This window comes from Aulostomus chinensis, chromosome 5, assembly GCF_037954235.1.
Source record: "Aulostomus chinensis isolate RoL2024-O1b breed Wild chromosome 5, RoL_Achi_v1.0, whole genome shotgun sequence".
Taxonomy (NCBI): domain Eukaryota; kingdom Metazoa; phylum Chordata; class Actinopteri; order Syngnathiformes; family Aulostomidae; genus Aulostomus; species Aulostomus chinensis.
This window is the reverse complement of record NC_141324.1, coordinates 25,970,256-25,994,029: the sequence shown is the minus strand read 5'-3', so window position 1 is coordinate 25,994,029 and position 23,774 is coordinate 25,970,256. Positions and strand designations below refer to the sequence as shown.

Below are 23,774 nucleotides of genomic sequence, written 5' to 3'. Positions count from 1 at the left end.
TGTGAAACGTTGTCCTCAATGTCAACAGGTCAGTCGTGAGTTCAGCTGAACATTTCTGCCAAACGGGGAGTGGCCTTCTAAAGGCCAAAAATGCAATTTGTGAGGTCACACTGACCACGACATGTGAGCTCCGACTGCCAAAATCGGATCACTATTTGAATATTTGTAACAAATTTGACAACTGAGATATTTTTCATTGAGTTACAGCCAAAACCATGTTTTGTGGAATGACAGTGACTTTGACCTTGAACAGCTAAAATCAATTAATATTTTAACTAAATCTGAAAAAAGAAATTCTCTTCAAGTGTTACAGAAATATTGTTTTGTAAGAGCAGAAGAAAGAACAGGCAAACTTTGTACGTGTGTAAATATGTGAGTGTCAGTTTTCAGCAGAAATGCCTCTTCCCTCCCTGCAGGCTCTTGAAAGGAGCCCAAACTGTCGTGTTTCCTGTGTTTTTAAGGTGTGTATGAGGTGCATGAGTGTCCAAGGTCTCATGTAATGAAGGCGTAACCATTTTGATTGTCTCGTTCATAAAAGCATTAAAGAATAAGTGAAGCTGACATCACCACATCGAGGAGCATCGCATCACTTGGTGTGAGTCAGTTCATGTCTGCAACACACACCAAAGATGCAATGCAAGATCCGCTAGAACCTTAGTAATAATATCCGTGTGCATCGATGTGTGTCCTCTCGGGGTGGCACACGTGAACACCTCTACATCAGGTCTCGCACACGTAGGTGCACTCACGGAGTTACAGTTTGCTTTCTCCATAAACTGAGGTCATGACAATGAATATGGTTATCTTTATCAGGGAAGGGGAATCTGGAGGCTGCTGATTTCTTGGCCATACATCAATGGATTTTTAATGTGTGTCTTGCACTGTCAAACTCCTCACACGAGGGAAGTGATGGTGGAGTAATGTATCCTTGTACTGATGAGCAGCCAAGGAACTGTGGACTTTGGCAGGGTTTAGTTACTAATAACAACAATGCCAACTACAAAGACCATAAATTCCCGGAGCATTTCTCTTTGTTTTAATTGTTGGCATTCTTTCAAATTCAGATAAACATTCAAAACATTTGGAACCATCTCGCCTACGAGTGCAGCCTGGAATCTCGATTAAAAGCTATTAATATTTCAAGAGAACTATAATTTCTAACAATAAGTTACTGTCTCACATTTGATACAAACTCGTGCAGACTGTGGCCTTGTTAATCCAAGGACTGTTGTCTCACATATTTGAGTAAAGAGAGGCACAGGTGGTGGTGGTGGTGGCAGAAAATCCCAATACAAAGAGTTCCAACAAAGAAACAGTTAGAGACGGAAAAAACAGATAGCCAGAGAGACAGACTGGCAGGGTCACGCGGAGAGCTAGTTTAGAGACAGACGCTGCACATGAAAACAAAGGGATTCAAGTTACAGTGGGGAGAAATAAAGGAGAGACAACAGCCTTCATCACAAAAGCCCGCCAGAAACAATAGTTCCCTAATGGGAAGAGGCAGCAGTAAACACGATAGCCCCTGTTTGGCAGAGCAGGAGAAAAGGAGAGAGAGAGAGAGAGAGAGGAGGGGGGAGTGAAGGAGCAGGAGGGGTGGGAGACAGACAGGCCCTGCCAGAGCAGCCCCTATGATGAGCAGTGCCTCCTTGTTAAACCTGTCCCCGGGAGTCACAGGCAGATGCTCACCTTTTTTTTTTTCTTTTTTTTTCTGAAAATGACCTACCTGCTAATCTGCTAGCAGCGTCATGCTCCTGTGAACAACTACTGACCTCAAAGCTGTCACTCGCATTCACGCCACTGCCGGTTTGCCACACTCAGTGAGGCTTTTGCACCGTTCTTTTCTTTTACTTTTTCTTTTTTTAATCGCTGGCCAAGGTTATTAACAAGAATACATGGAAGAAAATGCCTCAAGGCTGATATCCTGGTGGGCTTGGCATGTGTGCATCAGATAACTGCACACTCACAATGAGCAAACATGTCTCTAGACCTCTGAAATCATGCATGCCTGCTTTGTGGAAATTAGTAAGAAGGATATGAAAGTGTTAGCCATTAATGCAGATTCATTTACCATGTTACGTTTAGGAGACCCACCGCTGTCAAGCATCAAAGCGCAGTCAGCACACACAGCCATGAGTCAAGAGGAAGTAACTAGGGTGACGGAGCGATAGAGAGGGAAAGGGAGAGATAGAAAGAGGAAAGAGCAGCAGTTCTCTGAGGATTAGCTCGTTTAGACTGCTTTGATCTAAGAGATCTTAATTGCTGGGTTGTATTGATAGAGTCCTCACTGAGACTTAGCTCCACCATCCAGGCGAAGAGGGAGGAGAGCGTGGTCGTGTCCTTTACTTCACTTCCTCATTCTCTCTTTCGATATAAATTCAACTTGAACATTTATTTTCCCTCCAAGCCATTTGCCGTTTGTTAGGATTGGATGATTACTTTTTCATCTTTTTCTTCTTTTTTTTATCTCACTTTTTATGGTATTTTTGCATGGAGACTAGTGCTCCAAGAAAAATGACCCGATAAGTATCCCATCCATCCATCCATCCATCCATTTTCTATACTGCTTATCTATTAAGGGTTGCGGGGGTGGCTATCCCAGCTGACATTAGGTGAGAGGCGGGGTTCACCCTGGGTGGGTCTTCAGTCCATCAAAGGGTCATCAGGAACAATTAGGGGCTCAGTATCTTGCTCAAGAATACTTGTACATGGCCGCCAGAGGAAGTGAGGATCAAACCAACAACTCTTTGGTTGCTAGACAGCCACTCCACCACTGAGCCACGCCGCCCCCACAAGTATCCCAAAATGACCTTTATTTGGATATAAGTGATAGATTGTCCGTATTGGCTCAACTTAAAATTGCAGAAGAAAGACAGAAATCAGGGTAGACATTGATGTGACCTATTTTTAGAGCTGGCTTTGGTTATTTCATTGGATTAATGTTGATGTGAAGTGGGAAATAATTAATTTACTCACTAAAGCATGGCAGCCTCCGGAACAGCAGGTGGCAGTGTGATCCCTTTCAACTGGTTTCAGTCAGACTTCCTTTCTGGTTCACTTTCTAAGACTCTTCGACCGTTATAGAAAACCCAGACTCTTATTTGTTTCCTGTTTACAACATCAAACTTTTCAAAATCACAGTTGTCCCCTAAACTTAACAAAAGCGCTTATTATGAACCCAAACCCTGATTGGTGCCACCAGCAGGGGCCCGCGCTTAGGAAGACAGGCTGCTGTCATATCCAGCCACTGTCTAGGGAGTAGACAGAGCAAGTGTGATGTCATCAGTGGCTTTATGGAAGCCTTGAGTTTGGATTTTCTGGTTTTAAGAACCGCTCACAATATTCTGAGAGCAGAACCAGGATGGATCTGACGGCAACGGCCCGCAATGGGAGGGACTTGTGAATCACACGCTGGCTACACCGCGAGCACAGCCTGTTTTATTGTATTTGACTTTAAGAAAGGGTCATTTTCTCTGAGACTTCCATCAGGTCTGACTTTGTTTATGCAAGTCTCCTGTATATGTAGCTAACACATAGTTAGCTGGAAACTTAAAAACTCTTGCTATAGTTTTAACATTATGTAAGGCTGATGGTCAGACGTCAGCAGCTGAATATAAATTGTACAGATACGGATAAGTCTTTTGGATATTCAAGCTTTTAGAAAGGAACTGGAAGCTCACTCTATTTGAGGGCAGTATTTTATTAAATCTCTTTTTAACCCCATATAGAGATCCAGAGGGGCTGCCTGGCAAAGACCAGGGGTTAAGGAGATCAGACAGACAGATGAAGACGATGCCTGGCTACCGTCTCTCTCTCTCTGTCTGCCTTTTGTCTCTCTCTCTCAGATGCACACACATACTCTTTCTTCCATACGTTATCTATCTCATGCAACCTCGTATGTCCAGTTTTCTCTCTCTCTCTCTCTCTCTCTCTCTCTCTCTCTCTTTCTGGCTGCTTTTCTTTTTGGCTCCTCTGTCGTCGCCTTTCATCTCTTTGGCTAAGACAGGAACAGGCAGATTAGGCAGAGGAAGAGTATTAGGGGAGCCATTCTTTCTGCCTCTGTGACGGGAGGGTTACTGTTAGCACAGCAGAGCGCTCCCTCCGCTGAGTTTGGTCATTAGAGAGGCTGCAGAGCAATGGGGGGAAAGTAAGCCTCAGGCAGTGTTTACATTACAAGAATACTGATATCTTCAGGCTCCAGTCTTTAAATGAAATCTTCTATTCAACAGTGCATTTCTGCTGAATCTGACATTTAAAAATACATACAGTACAAAAAGAAATAAATGAATTTAAGTGTGTAAAACAGGAGCAGGACCACAAAAGTGTTTTAAAAAACATGCAGGAGAATTTGCCTTTTTTTGTTTCGTTTGTGATTTGCTTTGTAGGTCTGCCCTCGTGTGTTGATTTGATTTCCTCCTGTCTTTGCACCACCCTAATGTGTCCCCGTTGGGTCTTTTTACGGATGAGTCCCTTCTGTATTCATCTTTTTCCTCTTGTGGATATTTTTTTGTAGTGCGTTTTGGTGTGTTTCTGAGGTTGGACTGTTTTTAGCCTTTGCCTCTGCCCTGTTGGATTTGATTGCCTTGATGCTGGATTTCCAGTGTTCTGACCCTGAACTGCTATGTTGACTAGCTGCTCCTCCTCCTACTCTGCTCCTGTAGTTTACTCCGTCGCTCACAGGTCCCGACATTAAAGACTTTTGCTGCTAATCATTGCTTTCTGAGTGAGTCTATTCCCCCGTTGCAGTTTTACTCCAGCAAACACTGGGATCACTCGCTGAGGACAATTTTCAACTGCAGGTTTCACAACTATGTTTCCCGACCTCAACTCAGTGTTTTTTATTGATGCATTGCATTTTTTGAGGTCCCTCTATCCATCCCATTCCTGTTAACTTGATATTTCTGGAGAGAATTTCATCAATTTCAGCTCAAATGTCCACTGGGACTAAAAGAAGAAAAGGAAAGATTTTGGTTGTCAAAGGTCAAGGTCATTGCAGGACATCCTGGAGGCATGCAACTGGGATGTTGTACAGTACCTCTTGTCTCAAGGGAATGTTGATTCAACAACATGTTGTTGGTCGCAAAATGTCACACCACTTCTTTACAAATGTTAATTGCACAGTTCGCACACAATGCCAACATTTTACTCGGGCGGGACAGGACAAAAAATAAACGCGGCCCACCTACAAAAAAAAACAACAAGACCACTAGCAATCTCCACATGGCATCTTTAAAGGGTGGAAATAAAAGAGGCTCTTTGTTTCACACACAAATGTATATGACACAAATTTAGGAAGGAACCAGCAGTATAGCATGAACTGTATGTTCTCTTCATTTAGCTCTCATTTAAGCACACAGCCAATTCTCCGCCGCACCTCCACTATTGTGTTCGACACAGCCGTGATTTGTGATGCAACCGCTGAAGTCTTTGTTCCTACAATGTTACATTTGTCTGAAGAGGAAAAGTCGCCTATCAAATTTCAAAAGGAGAATTCTTTTATTAAATATTGATGTCACACACATGGTTAGTGGTGTGTTTTGGTTTGAAGGAAAACAGCAGCACTTAACGCCCTTGTGCTACCTTGCTCTACAGTGAACAGCTGTTACATCACCCTTGAATCATTCACTCTGAAACCAAGTCGAGTTGAGGTAAACACAAAATCTGTGGAATGTAAAAAAGGCTCTCTGGTTTTTTTTTTACCATGAATGATCAAAAGGTGAAGGAGTTCTAAGTGAAGTATAGACCTACACATGAAAATTATTATACAATCCACCCCGCACAGATTTCACTTGGCTTTGTGATTAGTTTTGAGCGTATTTATAATGACTTCATGTGTCCAAAGTCAAACACAACTGGCGCACCGTTTTTCCAAATTCGCAACACAAGAAGATAAAATGTCTTTCTATGAAATTCGCCACATCGCACAGGTCTGATATGAATGCTCATCGAGACAATGTGATGTGAATAACAGTGGACAGTGCAGTATGAAAGCCATGCTCATTATAAAGTGAATAACGCCTATTAATTGTAGATCCAATTTCTATCCAGTGATTGAGGACGAGGACCAGCTCTGATAGAGACGTGATATTATTACGGGCCTGCGATGTGCTCGCATAGGCGATCGAGACGCAGGTTTTGATGTATTTATTGCAGACGTTTTCTGAAAGCTGCGGGAGGAGACTGGCATGGAAAAATGTGCAGAAGAAAGATAAATAAGTATGAGGAATAGTGATATGTTAGCGCAGCAGCCCATCTCCACTTTCATCATTCAGCACCTCGTTAACTCCTAAAAACCTTTAAACCCACAAAGGTTTATACGTTAAAGCTATTGCAAGGTTTACATGGTCCCATTTTCCTTCGCTGGAATATATAATTGAACATTGAGAAGGTACCGAGAGTGTGTCGCGTTCAAAAATGAAATGTGAATTTAACCACAAAAAAACCTATAAAGTGTGTGAGTGAGAGTTTTCCTTTCTGTTACATCATATTAGCTTTGGAAGCACACCGGTCCCCGTTTAGGAAATGTCCTCATGTAAAAATGTATTATTACAACCTATAACCCTTTGTAAACACTCAGTTTAATCGAATTGAAAAGAAGCCAAGCCTGATTTGTAACTCCTTATTCTTCATATCTGTCGTGTACTTCTCATAGAAGTATTTGGAAGGCCAAATTATTCCCAGTTCTATGAGGTACAAGACCTACAAATGGGCATCAGGCTTTGCTTCCTGTCTGTAAGGCTAAACTGAGGGTTCAAATTATCTTACGGTGTGTAGCAACATTTCCTGAATGAGGTCCACTGAGTTCTTACCTGTCACATGACTGTCTTTGCCACAGCTGACGTTTACATCTGGAGGTGTGCGACACTTCAGTGATAAAACCAAACAGCCAATCAAAGGCCAGGCTCAGTATTCTTACCACCCTTACTTCCAAAGGCTCAGAAGTCACCTTGACCATCGAGAGCGTAACTACGATCGAGCAAACAAGCAAGCAGTAAACCTGCGAGGGGTGGGAGGGTCAAACTTATGGCCCAGTGTTTGGTGGGAAATGCCTCGGTTTGATGATGTTCCTCTCACTGCTGCTGTACTCTCGGATCATCCGCACCTGCTCAGTCCTGCGAATGTTGAAACGACGAAAAGTTAGACACTCCTCCCTCGCAGCGTGTAGGCGCAGCTCTCTGGAGCAGGTCTGACTCCTTCCTGCTCCAGTGACTCGCCTCCACCAGAGTCATTGCTCACTGTCATGTCTTGTAAAACAATCAGCATTACGAGGTAAGATGGCTTGAGCAGGCCCAAATCACACCTTTAAATTTGAGATGTTAATTAACATAAACACCATCATTTAAAGGAGGTGTTGATTAAAAATGAAAGCTGAGAAATATTCCTCATCTATCAATTGTGGATTATTGTAATTTCTACACGCATAAATTCCACTGCTGTGTCTCCGGATGTGTTTTTCTGCCGCTATGTCTCCAAATTACATCTGCTTCTCAAAATCTTCCAGCTGCACCTGAACGGCAGATCAATCCTTCCGTCTGTGGTGATTGAAAACTCACATTTCAGCAACTGCATTTAAATATTACAAATTTTGTTTATTCTAATACAAAATACAACACAGAAGTCTGAAAATCCGAGAGGTACAGATTTCTAACAACAGTCCTCAGCTCCTGCATTTCAATTTGGTGGCACACCTGGGCGGCGCACTGTCAGCAGGATCTGTGTTCCAGCTGGATGACTGAGCCTTACTGGTATCGAAACAAGATGACAGCGAAGGCGAGTCTCACACCAGCCGACGGAGTCATCAATAATAAGACAAGGTGAGCCGAAAGGGGGGGTGGGGGCATTATCTGGGTACAGCAAATGCACTTCCCAGTGGGCCGTGTGTGCAGACAGGGCCACATGGGCAGGGATACGGAGAGAGACGTTCCTGGAATCTGTGATTTGACATCTGCTCAGCGTGAGACTGTGTCAGAGGGCAGGAGAAGGTTTTTTGAGAGCACAGCCGCTTCCTCTTAAGTCGATGTCTCTTGGGTTTTTTGTTTTTTTTTTTATCAAGGAGATGTGACTTGCAGGGCACGGAGAGTGACGGAGCAACATGATGCTGACTGGAGGTGGTCAGTTTCAGACGGACACTGAAAGGATATCCAGCAACTTCAGCCCTCTTCTTCCACGTAGGTAGAAGGAAACCAGCCCACCTGAGAAGAAGAATGACACGGGTCACACAGGATATATTTAGATTTTTTTGTGAGCTGAGGGTTAGCGAGAAGTGATGCGGGGGGGGGGGGGTCTTTATGAGCTCAAGACACATATTTGTGAGTATTTGAAGTGCTAAATATCACTGGGTGAAGTAGACCTTAAAATATCAGACATTTGTATGTTTCACAACTGGGTCTGAGTTCTTCTCTATTAAAAATATTGAAAGGCTACAGTAAATTCATAAACAAATCAATGAAACAGTGTGGGCGTGCAGAAATCCTGTCTGGATTATGTAGGATGAGTAGATGAAGGTCATCTTATTCAATTGTAACAACTGTGTATAATTAAAAGGCAAGACTGACATTTTTTTCTCATGATCTTGTTATCAACAAGCCTGTAAATGAACACGCCCAAATCAACAATCATGGGTTCGTCAGAATTTCTTTCTTCATAAAACAAAAATATGGAAAATAACTGATAATCATTATTACATTTACAAATGTGGTCGACAGATGTCTTAATTAGAGTGTCCAATCAGTTTATTGTTGTTCTCTTTGTGGAAATGGTCACACTGACGTCTATGAAGCATCAGAGAGAGAGAGCACATATGGCCATTTGATCCAGATATATATAAAAATGAATGCATATTAATATTAATAAACATTAATATAAAAAATGTGTCCTTTGCCTATGCTACATTCCCCCACAAAGTGTGGTCAAATAATGCTTTTTTTTAAATGTAAAACCAGACAAACTCACCACCTCCTCTGCAGGGGTAACAGGGGTAACAGGGGTAATATGGAACTTTTACAGGCACAAAAACAGTGACGTGAAGTTCCCTCTCACAGAACTGAGGTCGCAATTATCCCAGTTTCAAAGAGCAGGATGTGTTGAAAGATCTGTCATAGTCTGTGTAGCCTGCAGCAAGCAGTCCTACCCTGCCGTCGACCTCTCCCTTCCACCAGCCACTGGACATCTTGGTGTAGATCTTGATAATGTCTCCCTGCAGCAGTGAGAGTTCCCATGTGTCTCTGGAGCTGAAGTCATAGCGAGCCACCGCAATACCCACCACCCTGGGAGCAAACACTGAGAAAGAGAAAGCTGTTCTTATAATTGGAGGCCATCGCACTCTTGAAGTATGAGCTCACTGAGGAGATGTGCTTGTGAGGAGGATAACCACCGTCTGAGGTCCGAGCAAAAATGTCACCATGAAGTCACATGATCATGCTTCCTACGTGAATCCAGATGTGTGGTTTCCATATGCTCTGGGAGACACTGATGATGCATTCATGTGACATCAGACCAATTGGAATTACGAGTTTTGTAACTTCACATCAACTCATGTTGTTACTCAGCAAGTTAGGGATAATCTTGTAAAACAAGCTGACAACATATATGCTGAAACATGGCAGACAAAAGTCAATGTTTGTTTTTTCATGAATTTATATAGTTAATATAATTTTGTGATCAGATACAATGCGTACGGTAGGAATGTAAATTTTCGAACCACTTTCTCATCTGTAAACGGAACTGTCTGCTAGACTCTTCTAGGATTTTGTCTGGTAATTTTATTTCATCTTGCACTCTCATTTTTGATGGCTGATAAAACACTGGTAAGAAAAAACATTCGCTTCAGATTTTGCCTTTTAAGTTTTCAAAAATAGCTGCCTTGAACACCAGCATGCAGACGGAGCCAGCCGCGTTTATTCAGCGTGAAGCTACCAACACACCAAACTTTCATGTTCGTTTGAGAAAAGAGCAATGTATGGATTGACCAATACCAGAACTAAACCTTTGATACACTCACGGGTATTATTCCCGTTACTACAATTCTGCTGTAGGGACAATGAGGCAGGGAGCCTCGCTGACTTGACCGAATGTAAAAGCAAAGTGGCAAAGACAAAGATGGAGATTTACTGATGAGATGGGAGATATACACAGCATACAAGCACCCAGTACAGATGAGGGGTCAGCAGGTTACCATCATCATGTGTTGATCTTATTAAATGTTAATGTTGAACATAGTTCACACATTGCACCTGCACTTATCTGCCTATACAAGGTCTTTCCTACACAAGCAGGTCAAGGCTCCTATAACGTGCGAATACAGGTTTGTTTGTTGGAAACCCAGACGACGTAAATGGGAGGAACGTTGGAGGTTAGGATCTACTACCACACATATGCACACCAACACACATGTACATGCAACAGCAGCATTAATGGGATGCACCAGTTGATGCTGCATTCAATGAAAACACTGGACTGACTGCAACCTACAAAAATATTTTCATCCAAGTCGGATCACGACGATAAATAAATTCATGGTGAGGCAGTGCTCTCAGTACTGATTTCCAATAAACTTAGAGCTCACAGCTACATGTGAAGAGTGTATAAAAGCCTCCAAAATTCCTAATTTAAACCATGGAATTATTGCATCAATATTATTTTGTTGCATAAATCAATACAAATGGATTGTTCGTGTTGATTGTCATGTAAAAACAATATGATCCAAAGTGTTGGTTGCCTCTTAGTTGCATTAACTGCACTTCTGTTTTATTCTCCTTTCATGCAATTGAAAAAGGTGAGGTTGTAGCTCTCTAGTTGAAATTTCTGTTGTTTTTGTTTCCAATTTTAAACTAAAGAAGGCTAAAGTGCTTTATGCACATGGCTACAGATGCAGAGTATGTAATATACTGTATAATATAATATAATAATTAGCATTCTTGGATTAAACGATTTGACAGACCTGCAGCAAGCTCAGCAAATGTGGTCATACTGACAGACAGAAGAAAGCTGTTCCAGTACCTGACCAGAAAGGCGAAGAGGAGGGAGGAACAAAGCTGCAACCACCAGGAGGAACTACAGAGAAACAAAAGTGATGGGGGATCAGGCCGTCGTGGGAGCAAAGAGAGAAAATAAGAAAAGTAAACACAATTTTGACAGAGAGAACGTGAGCGAGGGTAGAAGAGAGAGAGACTGAGAGCGGGCAAAGTCGAAGAGAAGAGTGAGAGAGGATGGAACAACAGTTATTTCACAAGCCATGCGCATCTGATGTTGGATTTTTACACAAGACGAACCCAAATTAACATACTTGTGATCACGGATGTGCAAAAGCTCAGAATTCTCAGCACAAAACAGAGCATGACATGTATGGAGGAAGCTAAGGAGAAACAACAAGACCCTTATCTATTGCTAGTCAGTCAGTGTAATGCTAGCTGTTAGAAAAGAACAGGCACACCGCTGTGGGTCCATTTGAAGTAATAATCATGAAAGATGTCACAGTAGGACCAAAAGTCTTTTTAGATTCCATTGTAAAAAGACACAGTATTGTAGTCAAAATCAGTTGCTTTAATGAGAATCATAGTGACTCCGACGTGGCAAACAACTGACCAGCTGTTTCTGCTGCAGCCGTCAGCCCGGGTGCTCCAAAAAAAAAAAAGAGGTTTCTTTTCTCCCCAGACATCATGCAACACAGTCAAAGACTGGTACCAAACAACAATTACTGTTAGTGGCTATTAAGACTAGTTTTGATTCCAGGTTTGAATCTTCTTCTTCTCCTGAACTATTCTGTGTGTGACAGCCTTGTGTCACAATGCCTTATAGCCCCATGCCCTCACTGCAATAAGCATGACATAGCCTAGCTAATTCACTGCAAACCAGTTGAGCATTTGGGACATTTTTACATTTTGCTCAAAGTTCAAATGACAGTTAAATGTAAACACAACTATTGCCCAATGCCTGGTGCTCTTTTGGCTCCTGAACCTAAATGAATGTTTGCTTATCCACGTATATCTGCCATCTGTCTCAGGTCATTCTGCATAATAATAAGCAAAAACAGCATTTTGAAGAATGAACCAGGTGAGCCAAAGCAGCAGCAGCAGTGGGGGGAGTGGGCATACATCTGGGCAGAGCACAGCACTCTGACAAGGCAACGGCTGGGATTCTACACAGAAGAGCGAAAGACTCCTGCTCCCATCTGAGCCACCCCATCCCATCTGAAAAACCAGCTCCTGTCAACACAACAATGTGTTTGCATGCCTTCTTCCATGCCCCCCCCCCCCCCCCCCCACAGGGATTAAAAACACAGGCCAATCTGTGTCAACTGTGTCTGACAGCACACAGCTACACACATAACCACAGGCAGCGTTGTATACACTACCATATGTGCACGTATGCTATATGAACTGTAGGGAGGCACAGACTCTAACTCTCACTGATCGGTATGAAAGACAGCACTCTTAAGCATCGTAGAAAGATCTACAACTAGAAAAGGAGTCTTTTTTTAATCATCTCACTAAAGCAAAGCAAGAGGCTGGTTTCTCTACACAAATGTAACTCCAGAGTTTTGATGCTCTGCATCTTGAATGTTTGCTCAGCCTGTTTGTCTTTGATAAGATGTGTCTGAGATCCAATCAACTTTGTGTTTTTTGTTTGTTTGTTTGTTTGTTTGTTTTTGCGCGACACCTGTCTTTCCACCAAGGATGTTTACCAGTCAGAACATCCGGTGCCCACACTCAAGTCTGTCTATGGGGGTGGACGACTTAAGGCAATAATAATCTATCCCAGAATGCACTGAGGCTTTCACTGTGAAGGTAGGGCGGTGAATGGCAGTGATTCACAAACACACCTCTAGCAGAGCTGCTTTGAAGCCTGATGCGCTGGGAGACTGACGCTGCCAAAAGGGAAGGGACAAAGATGTAGCAGAATTTTACATCTGAACAGACACAAAGGCCTAACATTGACTTTGTTCCACGCTTGCCTCGCCTGCTATTGCAGCGGCTGCGGTTGTTTACTTGCACACAGCTCTCGTTAAGTTAAGACAGTTACCTCCAGCTGCTTTTCTGCTCTTTTAAATCGCACCGCATTTGCCAACTTTTTTCCCACTTTTGTGAAAACAGGCGCAGTCTCCCAGCTGGACCGAGGGTATCCCTCAGGTGTGTGTCAGCAGGCGGCTGTCACACAGTTTTCTCCACTGCCAGTCCAAGTGACATGTCATGTCCTGTCAGGAAAATTGTGACGCCATCTCAGAGCGAGGCAGCGTGCAGAGTGTGACTTTTGGAGTAGCAGGCTCCTGGTGCTTGCCTGGGGCATTAGGCTCTAACTGAGACTGCTCTTCCCATCCTGGTGAGCTGCCAAGACTCTTTTCTATTTATTTCACTCGCTGTCTCTCCCTCACACACACTCTCTTTTGTCTTTTCCCCTCCTCTATCTCTCTTACCCCATACCTTTGTTTTGTACCCTGGAAGAACACATTAATTCAAGTTTCAAATGCATGCAGAACGAATTGATCATATTTGGTGGTGGTCTGGCTTGTACTGAATCTCAGCAGAGTGTAAACATAATCTGTACAGCTTGTACCGCATTCTGGAGAAAGAAAATCTGTAACCTTTCCAATAAGTTGAAAGGTCACATGCCTCCAAAACAAAAAAGCTGCAGACTTGTCTCCACGCCTGGAGCGCACCATGCTGGTTATGCTAGACTTGGCTAACTAATCAGCATATTGAGACGTGATCACAATGAGGGCAACTAAAAGACGCATGTTAAATCCCCGTGTGTAAATGCAGAATTTTGGGATCACTCAAATCTTCCCGCTGATCCTGTTCTTCCTACTCCCAGCTGTACACCATCGCTTCTCTTGCTGCTGCGTCTGTCTATTTCATTCTATCCACATTCTCAGTCCCCACTTGTCTAACTCTTCATCTCATTACTGTAACTTCCTTCTAGTTTCTGTCCTCCTCAAGATCTCATTCCCTCTCCCCTTCACATTCTTCCTTCGAGTGAATAAGTATCCACTTGTGCCTCTGAGGGCCGGTAATGATGCAGTTACTGCACTTGAGCGTCAGTGCAAGAATACATTTATTCATGCTTGGTGATGCGGACAGGTTGAAATCAAAGTTGCTGCTTTATCTCTCGGAGTTGTTGCGTAGCGCCGGTGTACAATGTCCTGTTGACAACATTTTAATTGACTCAACTTAAAAACTAGATCGCAGGGAGGCTCAGCAGAGGGTTACAGCTTCTCTTTTTGTGTTCAATTAAATGATTCAGTATTTATCGATGTCTGTTGCTTCATTCTGTCAGAAAATAGCACATTTTCTATCAAACATTTTCCAGATGAATAAAAGTCAAAAAAAAAAGTTTGAATGATTTTTTTAATACTAGTTACTTATCAGGGCGTACAGTGGTCAGCACTGTTGCCTCACAGCAAAAAGGTTCTGGGTTCGAGCCCCGGTCAGGCACGGGGTCTTTCTGTGTGGAGTCTCCATGTTCTCCCTGTTCCTGTGTGGGTTCTCTCTGGTACTCCAGCTTCCTCCCACAGTCCAAAGACATCAAGAGGGGACGAGGCTGATTGATACCCTAAATTGACCGTAGGTGTGACTGTGAGTGTGAATGGTTGTCTGTCTCTATGTGCTGGCCCTGCGATGGACTGGTGACCTGTCCAGGGTGAACCCCACCTCTCGCTCAAAGGCTGCTGGGATAGGCTCCAGCCCCCGCGACCCTTAACAGGATAAGCAGTAGAAAATGGATGGATAATTACTTTCCATTAAAAATTACTACTATTATAATTATTATTATTATTAGTAGTAGTAGTATTTCTAGTATTTCCTTATCCATCATTATTTGGGGGAAATTAATTATTCATATTCAAAATAGTGTTGACATAAAAAAATTATATTATACAAAACTATTTGTGCACCCTTGCCTCAATATTTTCATTTGACTTGTAAATAAAGAGCTGCAAGTAACCAGTAGAGGGCAGCAAAATCACTCAGCTGCATCTAGTTTGCTGGATATTAAATGAAGAAGAACACGCCCAGCAGTTTTGCATTGGTTTTCTTGTGTATCCTGTCTGTTAGTTTTATTTTGAAGAGCACTTCCTTCTTGTGCTACTTCCTTTCCCCGCCTGTTCTGTGTTTCACCTGCTTCTCGTTGGATAATCAGTCCTCCTTAGTCACAGCCCTGTTCCCGGTGTGTCTTATCCTATCAGCCCCCCCATTCTCCCACCTGTATGTGGTTGCTTCGTTAGTAGAGTTTGTATTTCAGTTCAGTATTTTGGAGCTCTTCTGTTTGTCTCCCTCTTGTCAGTATTGAGTTTGATTTGTTTGCGTGTTAAACCTTTGGTTTAAGCTTGTGGTTCATAGGTTATGAGTCCAGTCCAGCCTACTTCCACCAACACTACCACCTGACTTATGAACCGGGAGAAGTGTTTATTTGTGCATTTACTAAAACTATCCCGTCACAAACTACATATATATATATATATATATATATATATATATACACACCTTTAATTACAGAACTGAAATTTGTGGTCAATGAAATTAGATTCACCTATGATTTTTTTTTTTCTTATTTGAAAGCATTAATAAAAATCTGAACGGCCCACAATGGAATGTTGCGTTTGAAAGTAAATGTGTTTCAGTCAGAAACTGAACATGTTTCTCTCGGAAAATAAACACTGTCGTCCGGCTCGGGCGCATCTACGGGGAAAAGAGTCGTCTCATTATAGCGTGTTAAAGGTCTCATACATCAAAGATAAGACCGTCTACGGTATTATGACACTATTTTAAATTGAGGGTCTAACACCAAGCAAATGCTCCGTCAGCCTGATTTGGTAATGTAAGCTGGGATAGTTCTCTATCGTTCACTGAGGAGAGGGCATACGACAGCACAAAACATTAACAGGTGAAATAGTGATTCCAGCTCTCTGTGTGACCTGTGTAAGTGGGAAACATCTCGACAAGCAGGCGGAACCTTCCCAGTAGAAGAGAACTCACCCATCTGATCTATTCTGTACCACCTCTGGTCATCCAAACTAGTTAAAACTTAGAATTTGCTACATGTAGATCTGCTCTGAACCGGTGGCATTTCCAACTGTCAGACAGAAGGTCTCTGGGAACCTGCAAGTGTGTGAAGCAGACTCACCACTGCCAGCCTTGGTAATGGCCCAAGGCATGTTTCCATTGGACAGTTCCCTATAAGGGACGCGCAGAGTGGTGTCAAGACTGCTGAAACCTTCTTTTAAAGAGTGTTCCTTGTAGTACTCCACAAGGTCCTGTGTAAAACAAGCCCAATGAAATAAAACATTCCCATGTGAGTCAGGTTTAAAACTAGACACTGTTCTGTAGGGGTTTATAGGAATAAAAGCAAAGACATGTTGGAGGTTTTGTTGGGGAGGTGATGCTTATATCATCTCTGACAATATAATGCTGAGAAAGTGACAGAAACTTCTGAAAAAAGTCTCCTATCTATCAATTTAAGGCTTAAACAAGCTACTATTAGTTTCTTGGAAGCTGTGTGTGCACTGGTGTAAAAATAAACTGATAGGCATTTTAAAACTTTTAGCATGTAGGCTGCAAAAGTAGCGCGATGTCAAAATAATTATCTCCCTACATGCTACAGCACTTTATAGGGCACAAAAATCCATACAAAGTTAAAACCCTTACCAGCACAGTCTTGAACAGGCGGCTCTCAGCGATGTAAAAGCAGCCGTCCTTGGTCAGAATCTTAATGTGCTTGACTCTATCGTTGAACCTGTGGAGGATGAATAAGACATGGGCTGCTAATCAACTATACATGCTTCCACATCAATCCAGGCTCCACGGCGAAGTCACGGAAGGTCTGTCTGACTGCCGCGTTCCATGCTGAGCCAAGGAATTTTTATTTAACTAAAGCGTCGTTGCTGTGGACCCAGGTTGTAGTCACACAGATCTCTGTGTTGGTTTTAGGCCGTCTGGAGGATTTTGGGGTTAAGATTAGTTTTGACAGTGGTTTTGACACTAGTAACTGAAGCAATATTTACTCAAGGCACTTGGGTATTGCCTCATAGCACATGAATGCTCCAAATATTACACTCAAGGGTTTTTGTTTGGTTTCTGCTTTTGAACTCATATTCAATTTTTTTTTTTTAATTTCAGATAAATAATCTTGCGTGCAACTGAACTCTGAGAAGAAAAGAAACAATTATGTAGTAGCAATTTATTTAGTTTTTACCATTTTAAATCATCCACTAGGTTTCTTGTAGGTTTAAACAACCCCAAGCCCCCCAAAAATGTAAACCATTCACAAAGCCTTTGCTTCCAAGTGTCAACAAATACAGTACCGATAAAATACAAAGAAATAAATAAAGAGACGATTTTATTAGGTTTTCTCATTAACACCGAGTCTTTCTCATGGAAGAGTGGATACTATGACTTATCATAAGAAAAGCTCAGGTATAATTAATATTGTTAATGATGGCTTTGTTCAATCAAGTCAGCCTTATCAGAGAGCTTTAATGAAGCTAAATGGAGCGGCGCTCTTATTCGTATTATTAATTACTCTGACAGTTTTTCCTGCTATGACATGTCAAAATATCTGCCACGAACCGAAAAAAAGCCCTTTGTTTGGATGGTGTCAGGTGTGAGCAGCTGCTCAAACTCATTTGTGCAAAGCATTGTGGGATAGCAGGGTGATAAATTACGCTCAAATATCAAAGTGAACTGACAACTCGTCAGTCTGAGGTCTGAGACACAAAGCAGGTCTGAGTCGTATCTACGATGCCCTCGTGTGCCGGCGTCGTCCTCTCTTCACGTTGTCCGTCCGTCCGTCCATGCTGTTCTATCAGAACTATTTTCTCCAAATTTGTCACACAAGTCCACTGAGACTCGAGGACAGACGTGAGATTTTGGTGGTCAAAGGTCAAGGTCACTGTCATCTCATGCACGCAATATTTCTCCCATTCCCGTTACCATAATATCTCAGAAGGGTTTTGTGTGTATTTCTTCAAATTTGGCACAATCGTCAACTGGGACTTGAGTATGGCGTGAAAACATTTTGGCGATCAGAAGTCAAAGGGTCACTGTCACCTCATATGAATTCAATGTCTCAAGAGGGCCTTGAGGGAGTTACTGCAGATATTGCAAAAATGAAAACGGAATACAAACTGAAAACATTAGGTGTTTGAAGGTCAAAGGTCACAGTGACGGGGACACATTGCAGAATCAGAGTGCAGTAGTTCTAATGTTATTCATTGTTGTACCTTTTTACTTCAGCTGGTCCCAATCAGCTGCTCACTAATGGGTGGAACACTACATGGGTTTGTCTACTCAAGCTTTGGAAGAGACACAACACCACAGTACAAAACATATTGCTTAAATCAGCAGCTCCCAAACTGTTGGGCAGAAAACACAGAAGCAGAGTCCAAAATTAACACCACCACCTGCCAAATATTAGAAGATAATCCCTCAACTAGTGCATAAACACTTGAACCAAAACAGTGATGTAATCTGATCACATTTAGACTGAAGTGCTGCTCGAGCACTCAAGGCGACCCGATCAGACGGAGGAGCTCAGCCTCACGCCGTCTCCAGGCTCCAGGCAAGCACACACAAGCCACCGATACGTCTGGGGTATGAACAGTGATGTCATCCTGAGGATTTTTCAGCAGCGTAGAATCGTGACATGCATCCCTGCAACCTGCAGTGGACAGGAGCTGTGCTTGTTCTGGGTTGGTTAACTTTGATCCATACGTTTTCAAACTAATTTAATGTCAATTTTTAAAAGAATCTATAAGGAAGAACTACTACTTCTTCAATTAATTATTTCATAGTGGCATGGGATGCCGAACACTTGTTTTGTCCATTTTCACCTCTAATAAAAATGTTAATTAAATGTAGTAGTATTTTTGTTTGTTTAGTTAGAAGGGGCTTCTCTGAAAAACTTTTGGAAGCCACTGACTCTAAGAGGCTTCTCTTTTTTTTCTTTCCTGTTTAATCTTTTTTTTTATGTTTATTTCATTCCACCATCTTACTGAAGAGGACAATTAATCTTATATCACACCCTTTTAGCAAAATATAAAGCATAAATATAGCAAACTACAGGGTCAATAAGTGGAATGGGTGTTGAAAATGATATCTGAGCCTCAGTTCCTTGTCGAAAAAGTCATGAAGGGCAACCTTGAGCAAACACACGTAATGTTCAGTGCTCGAGGGTTGTCAAGGCAATTGCAAGCGCAGTAGCATAGTGTACATTGCATGCCTCCCGTGGTGATGCACAAGCTACACTGGAGATAAATCAGCATCTGGAGTACAGTAGAGAACACACGAGAAGAATATGCTGCAAACTCACTGGTACATTAGGAGTGAGGAATACATTATTTATGTGCGTTATGGTGCATAGCACACGGGAACGGATGAGCCATGTTTTGTGAAGGCTGTGCCTTTTTTTTTTTTTTTTTGCCCCCTCCCAAGGCTGCAAGCACAAACTGACCACTCGTATAGACATTAGACCGTTGAGTTGATTAGACGGCACTGGCTGTGTAAAGCTCCATTATCTCAAACAACCATCCTGATAATGATCTTAAGCAGTGAGACAGGCAATTAGGATGGGACCGTTCAGAAATCAGCCCCCGTACATCAAAGCTTTAAATGAGGGACCGTATGAGTCAACCAAATGAAATGAGCTGGAATGGTGTGTCACTGGCTAAATAGTCTTAACAGCACAAACACCATTTCAGAGCGCGCCCTCAATAGTTATAATCTCCAAGAGCTGGGATGCCGGGTCAGGAGGACCGAATAGTCCTAAGAAGGCCGAAAAAGCTTTGATTTATCCTGAAAAATATTTGATGGTTAATCGAAGCGCTGTATTTCAGAAGAGTGACACCGAAGCACACGGCTGGCAGATAATGCAGCCGTCTATTGAGGCCTGAAGGAATGGATGCTACAATGATACAATTCAAGTGCTTTGCTAGCGTTTTGAAATCCATGTATGATCGTGAAAGCCAAAGAGCAGAAAACACTCCATGACACACTACCTGACCATGTGCCTGAGCAATAGACGCAAAATGATTGGAAATGAAGCGATGTTGTTAAGTCAAAATTTCAATGCCGCATTCAGCTGAGGTTTGAGTCTTGGCTCACCGTTTAGAGACTAGTGAGGAAATATTTAGGTGTCAGCGCAGAAGGGTGGAGAAGTGTGCTGAATGGCCTGTTAGTCACAGATTTCACTCTTCACACTCGAGCGTAATGTAGACATGTAAAATAAAAGATGAATTCATTTATTGTTTCCTTTTGTGAAGGAATAAATAACAGAGACAACATTTACAGACTGAGTTAAAGCAGCAAAATGAAGAAAAAAAAGTGGCATGACGAATGTGCAAACACATCTGGATACAACATGAGCCATCGGGTACACAACCGCACTTCTCGTTTGAGGAAATGGAAACATTCAAAAAAAGAAAGTTAATTATGATGAGCAGTTATTGACGTGTCCAAATGTCACTACAACTACAGTCCAGTAATGACGAGCTAAAGCCAAGCCAAAAGTGTATTTTGGTTTTCAAATACTCACAAAAACATTTTTTTAAACTTCTTTGTGACTCCAGGATGTAGAGAAGAGCCACGTGTCTTTAACTGGATGCTAATGGCGTCCCGCCACCACCAGTTACTAAAAAATCTTAAATCTTCTCCATCGATTCGTCTAATAATCTGCCTCTTTATCCAGCTGTATGCTCAGCAGTTCAGTGACACTTCAATTTGAGAAAACAAACAACGAACAATTGTGAACAAGACGCTCAACTTAATGTGCCAGCTGGTCACTCGCCGCTACCGTGAACCAGCGACAAACTGGAAGTGTTATAGTTTGTTTGTTATTGGCAAACATTTTCCATCATTACATTTAGAGGCCGTTCAGTCACCGCGTCTTGTCATTGTGGCTGACATGAGAAGAAGATGGATGCTAAGGCCCATCTATCGAAACATTTGACGAGCTGCAACTTTTCAGGCATCACACACTGTGCACGCTGGCAGCTGGTTTCTTTAAAGTGTCTTCCTCCTCTCCTTTGCCAAAAATGGAGCTGCCACCCACGAGCTTTATTTATTCCACCCTTCTCAATAAACTGTCATGAGTGATCCAGGGGAGCGCATTGAAATAAATGGTCATGTTACTTACTTTATACTGATGGCGTACTCTGTGCACTCTTTACTCCTGTGTCGAACCAGATAGGTGCTATTGCCTCGGTCTAGGAGCTCCACCTCAGCCTGGCATCTCTCCATAGGCCCTGCAAACCTGAACAACTACTGCACTTACACTGCAATCCATCATTCTGAACATGAGGATAAGAACAGTCGATCCAATCAATGAAACAGAGAATGACATGTGGTTATTGTTAACAATCTGCAGCCATTTGTTTTCATCACTTACCACGGCTGGCCAGAGTAATCGACAGGTTTTGGAACCTAGCGTGTAAAAGAATTGTGGTTACTTGGTGATTCAGCGGAGTCAATACTCAGGGGTGGAGGTCATTTCTAGTAATGTGATATTCAAGCCACATCTAATGGCTAAAATCAGTCCTCTGTAGTGAAAAAAACTGCAATTGAAAAGCACAACATTCCCTTGCTAGGACATCAATATTGCCCATTACCCACTGAATGCATTGTAATCGCACTAAATGTGTCTTATTGATTACGAAAAATATGCACACTTACACACGGGCAAGGCCTCACAGCATCACTTGGAAAGAAGCCAATCTTGCTTGTTGCCAGAATTTTGCCCTGCAATGGCAACTGGCTGTTAATCGTATTATATTTGTCTCGGAGCAACCACAACTCTCTCTCTCTCTCTCTCTCTCTCTCTCTTTCCCTCCCTCCCTCTCTCACTCACTGGCTTTTTTCTTCACCCTCCCACACTGGCTTCAATAAATCCTCAGCAATTAGCACACAACAAGCAGCGCATCTAATTTGCAGCCCAAGTTAATTATGCTTCGAACTGTGCCGGCAGTTAGATTTGTACTGCATCAAAACAAGAGCCTCATTTAACTCTAAATAATGGATCTTATTCTGGTCTCTGAATATCCAAACAGCGTGAGCTCTCTGGCTCACACTGAAGACTAACAGCCATATTCTATCAAACCTGCCCCAAGCAAATACACTTAATTTCTTTTTTTTTTTAATTTAAAAAATAATTTCTTAAACATCGTGTAGACAGTTTTTTTTTAACCGATAAATTAACCCAATTTGGTTAAACTAATGTTTTTATATCCTTGTTCCTGCATGAGTTTACTTTATAGCCGTAATTCTCTGTTGTGTGTGAAACTCCCAGACAGTAATAAGCATGTATTTCGACATTAAGCTCCATGATTTGAGTTGATTATGAGTAAACTCTGCTAGTGAATTTGACGTCCGTTAAGTCAATGGGAGAAGACAGTGAGATTCGAGGGCATGTGGAGCTCTTCATTCAGCTTCCTGCCCTGTTTATACTTTCCATTTCACTCCTCTTTATTAGTATGAAATGCTTTTTGGGACCATGCAAGCCCTGGCAGTAACTCGATTGGAAAGCGAATCTTTACTCATCTCTGATTCATTCTGTGCAATAACATTTCATCAAAGGTTTTTTGAGAGCCTCTCTCTATTTGTTATGCCTTCGATAAGCGTATGATAAAGATTAAACTTATTACTCTGTTGGAATAAACAGGCAGCAGCCAAAGGATCAAATGAAATTACAGTGATTGATTGTATTGTTCTGCTAGCGGGATGGGGATAATTGCCTTCTGGGTAACAGGGGATATGAATTCTCAGTGTTCTGTAATTCCATCCTGTGGTGCCACGAGGGATACTGAAGATTAAAGGTACCCCATGGAGGGTTGTTGTTTTTTTTTTTTTTTTTCCATTTTTGTTTAGATTCGGTGTTTCTCAACAAAAAAAATCTATTGTGTGCAAAATCTGACTGAAAACAAAAATTTAGAAATGTTCACATCCCATTGCAATTTTTCCTTTTAATTAATACATTTTCATTCCCAGCACCCTCGGTGGATTAGTGGTGGCATTATTACTAAATACCGTCAGCTACACGGTCTGTTCAACGATCATCTTTTTATTTATCTGCATTAAAACCCCTTACTGGGATTACTAGCAAATTACAGCACAAGATTTTTAAAAAAAGTAGGTAACTGGTTTAAATTGATCTTTCTTTTGCAGCGTAAAAACAAAAAACAAAAAAATCAACATTATGCCAAGGAAGCATGCCACTTGAGTGAGAAAGTACAATAATGGAGTAATAACAGAGTGAATCTAGCAACTCCAGCCCAGATAACTAACTAGCGGGTGGGCGAGCCAGCTAATCAACTGCAGCGTTTGGAGCTCATGCAATGTGGTTGAAAATCTCTTTTTAAATAAAATAAAATGCAGGTTAAACAATTGAGTTACTGTAATACACTGATATGAAGACTTCAAATCCTATAATCACATGGTTGAGTTAACAAATAAGTTAAATATTGACTTGCATACAGATTATATGAATCAAATAGTATTTTTAGAGCTGGGATGGTCAACTTTGATGGGGACACACATAAAAAGTCAGAAACAGAGCACTGAAATGTGACCTTGCACTTCTACCAGTAGGCTCCAGGGGAACCGTGGCTTTTATATCCAGGTATTTTATAGCTCTTATTATCCAATGTGTTTTGTAATTACATTTGCAATAGTATTATATCATACAATTAATTTATCTCAAAAAAATCACCCCTCTAAACGATATGGATCTAGTTCAAGTGTGGTCACATGACCCGCTTGCTTTCAACACCTGCAAAACCAATAATGTATTGATTTTCA

At 41.9% G+C, this 23,774-nt stretch overlaps 1 protein-coding gene across 4 annotated transcripts in view; it reads right to left on the bottom strand.

The window, feature by feature from the left end:
- Positions 1 to 7,535: 7,535 nt before the first annotated feature.
- LOC147261929 (guanine nucleotide exchange factor VAV3-like) overlaps positions 7,536 to 23,774 on the bottom strand; it is a 49,396-nt gene continuing 33,157 nt past the window's right edge. For 3 of the 4 annotated variants that reach the window (XM_086204233.1, XM_086204234.1, XM_086204235.1), the window contains 8 exons: positions 21,654 to 21,719; positions 21,370 to 21,404; positions 21,118 to 21,234; positions 16,635 to 16,722; positions 16,114 to 16,243; positions 10,996 to 11,049; positions 9,128 to 9,276; positions 7,536 to 8,189 (listed from right to left, as the gene is read on the bottom strand). In XM_086204233.1, the coding sequence (XP_086060359.1) occupies positions 8,148 to 8,189; positions 9,128 to 9,276; positions 10,996 to 11,049; positions 16,114 to 16,243; positions 16,635 to 16,722; positions 21,118 to 21,234; positions 21,370 to 21,404; positions 21,654 to 21,719 (681 nt within the window). In that variant the 3' untranslated portion in view covers positions 7,536 to 8,147. The remainder of the gene's footprint in view (positions 8,190 to 9,127; positions 9,277 to 10,995; positions 11,050 to 16,113; positions 16,244 to 16,634; positions 16,723 to 21,117; positions 21,235 to 21,369; positions 21,405 to 21,653; positions 21,720 to 23,774) is intronic. The other variant, XM_086204236.1, reaches the window with a different exon arrangement.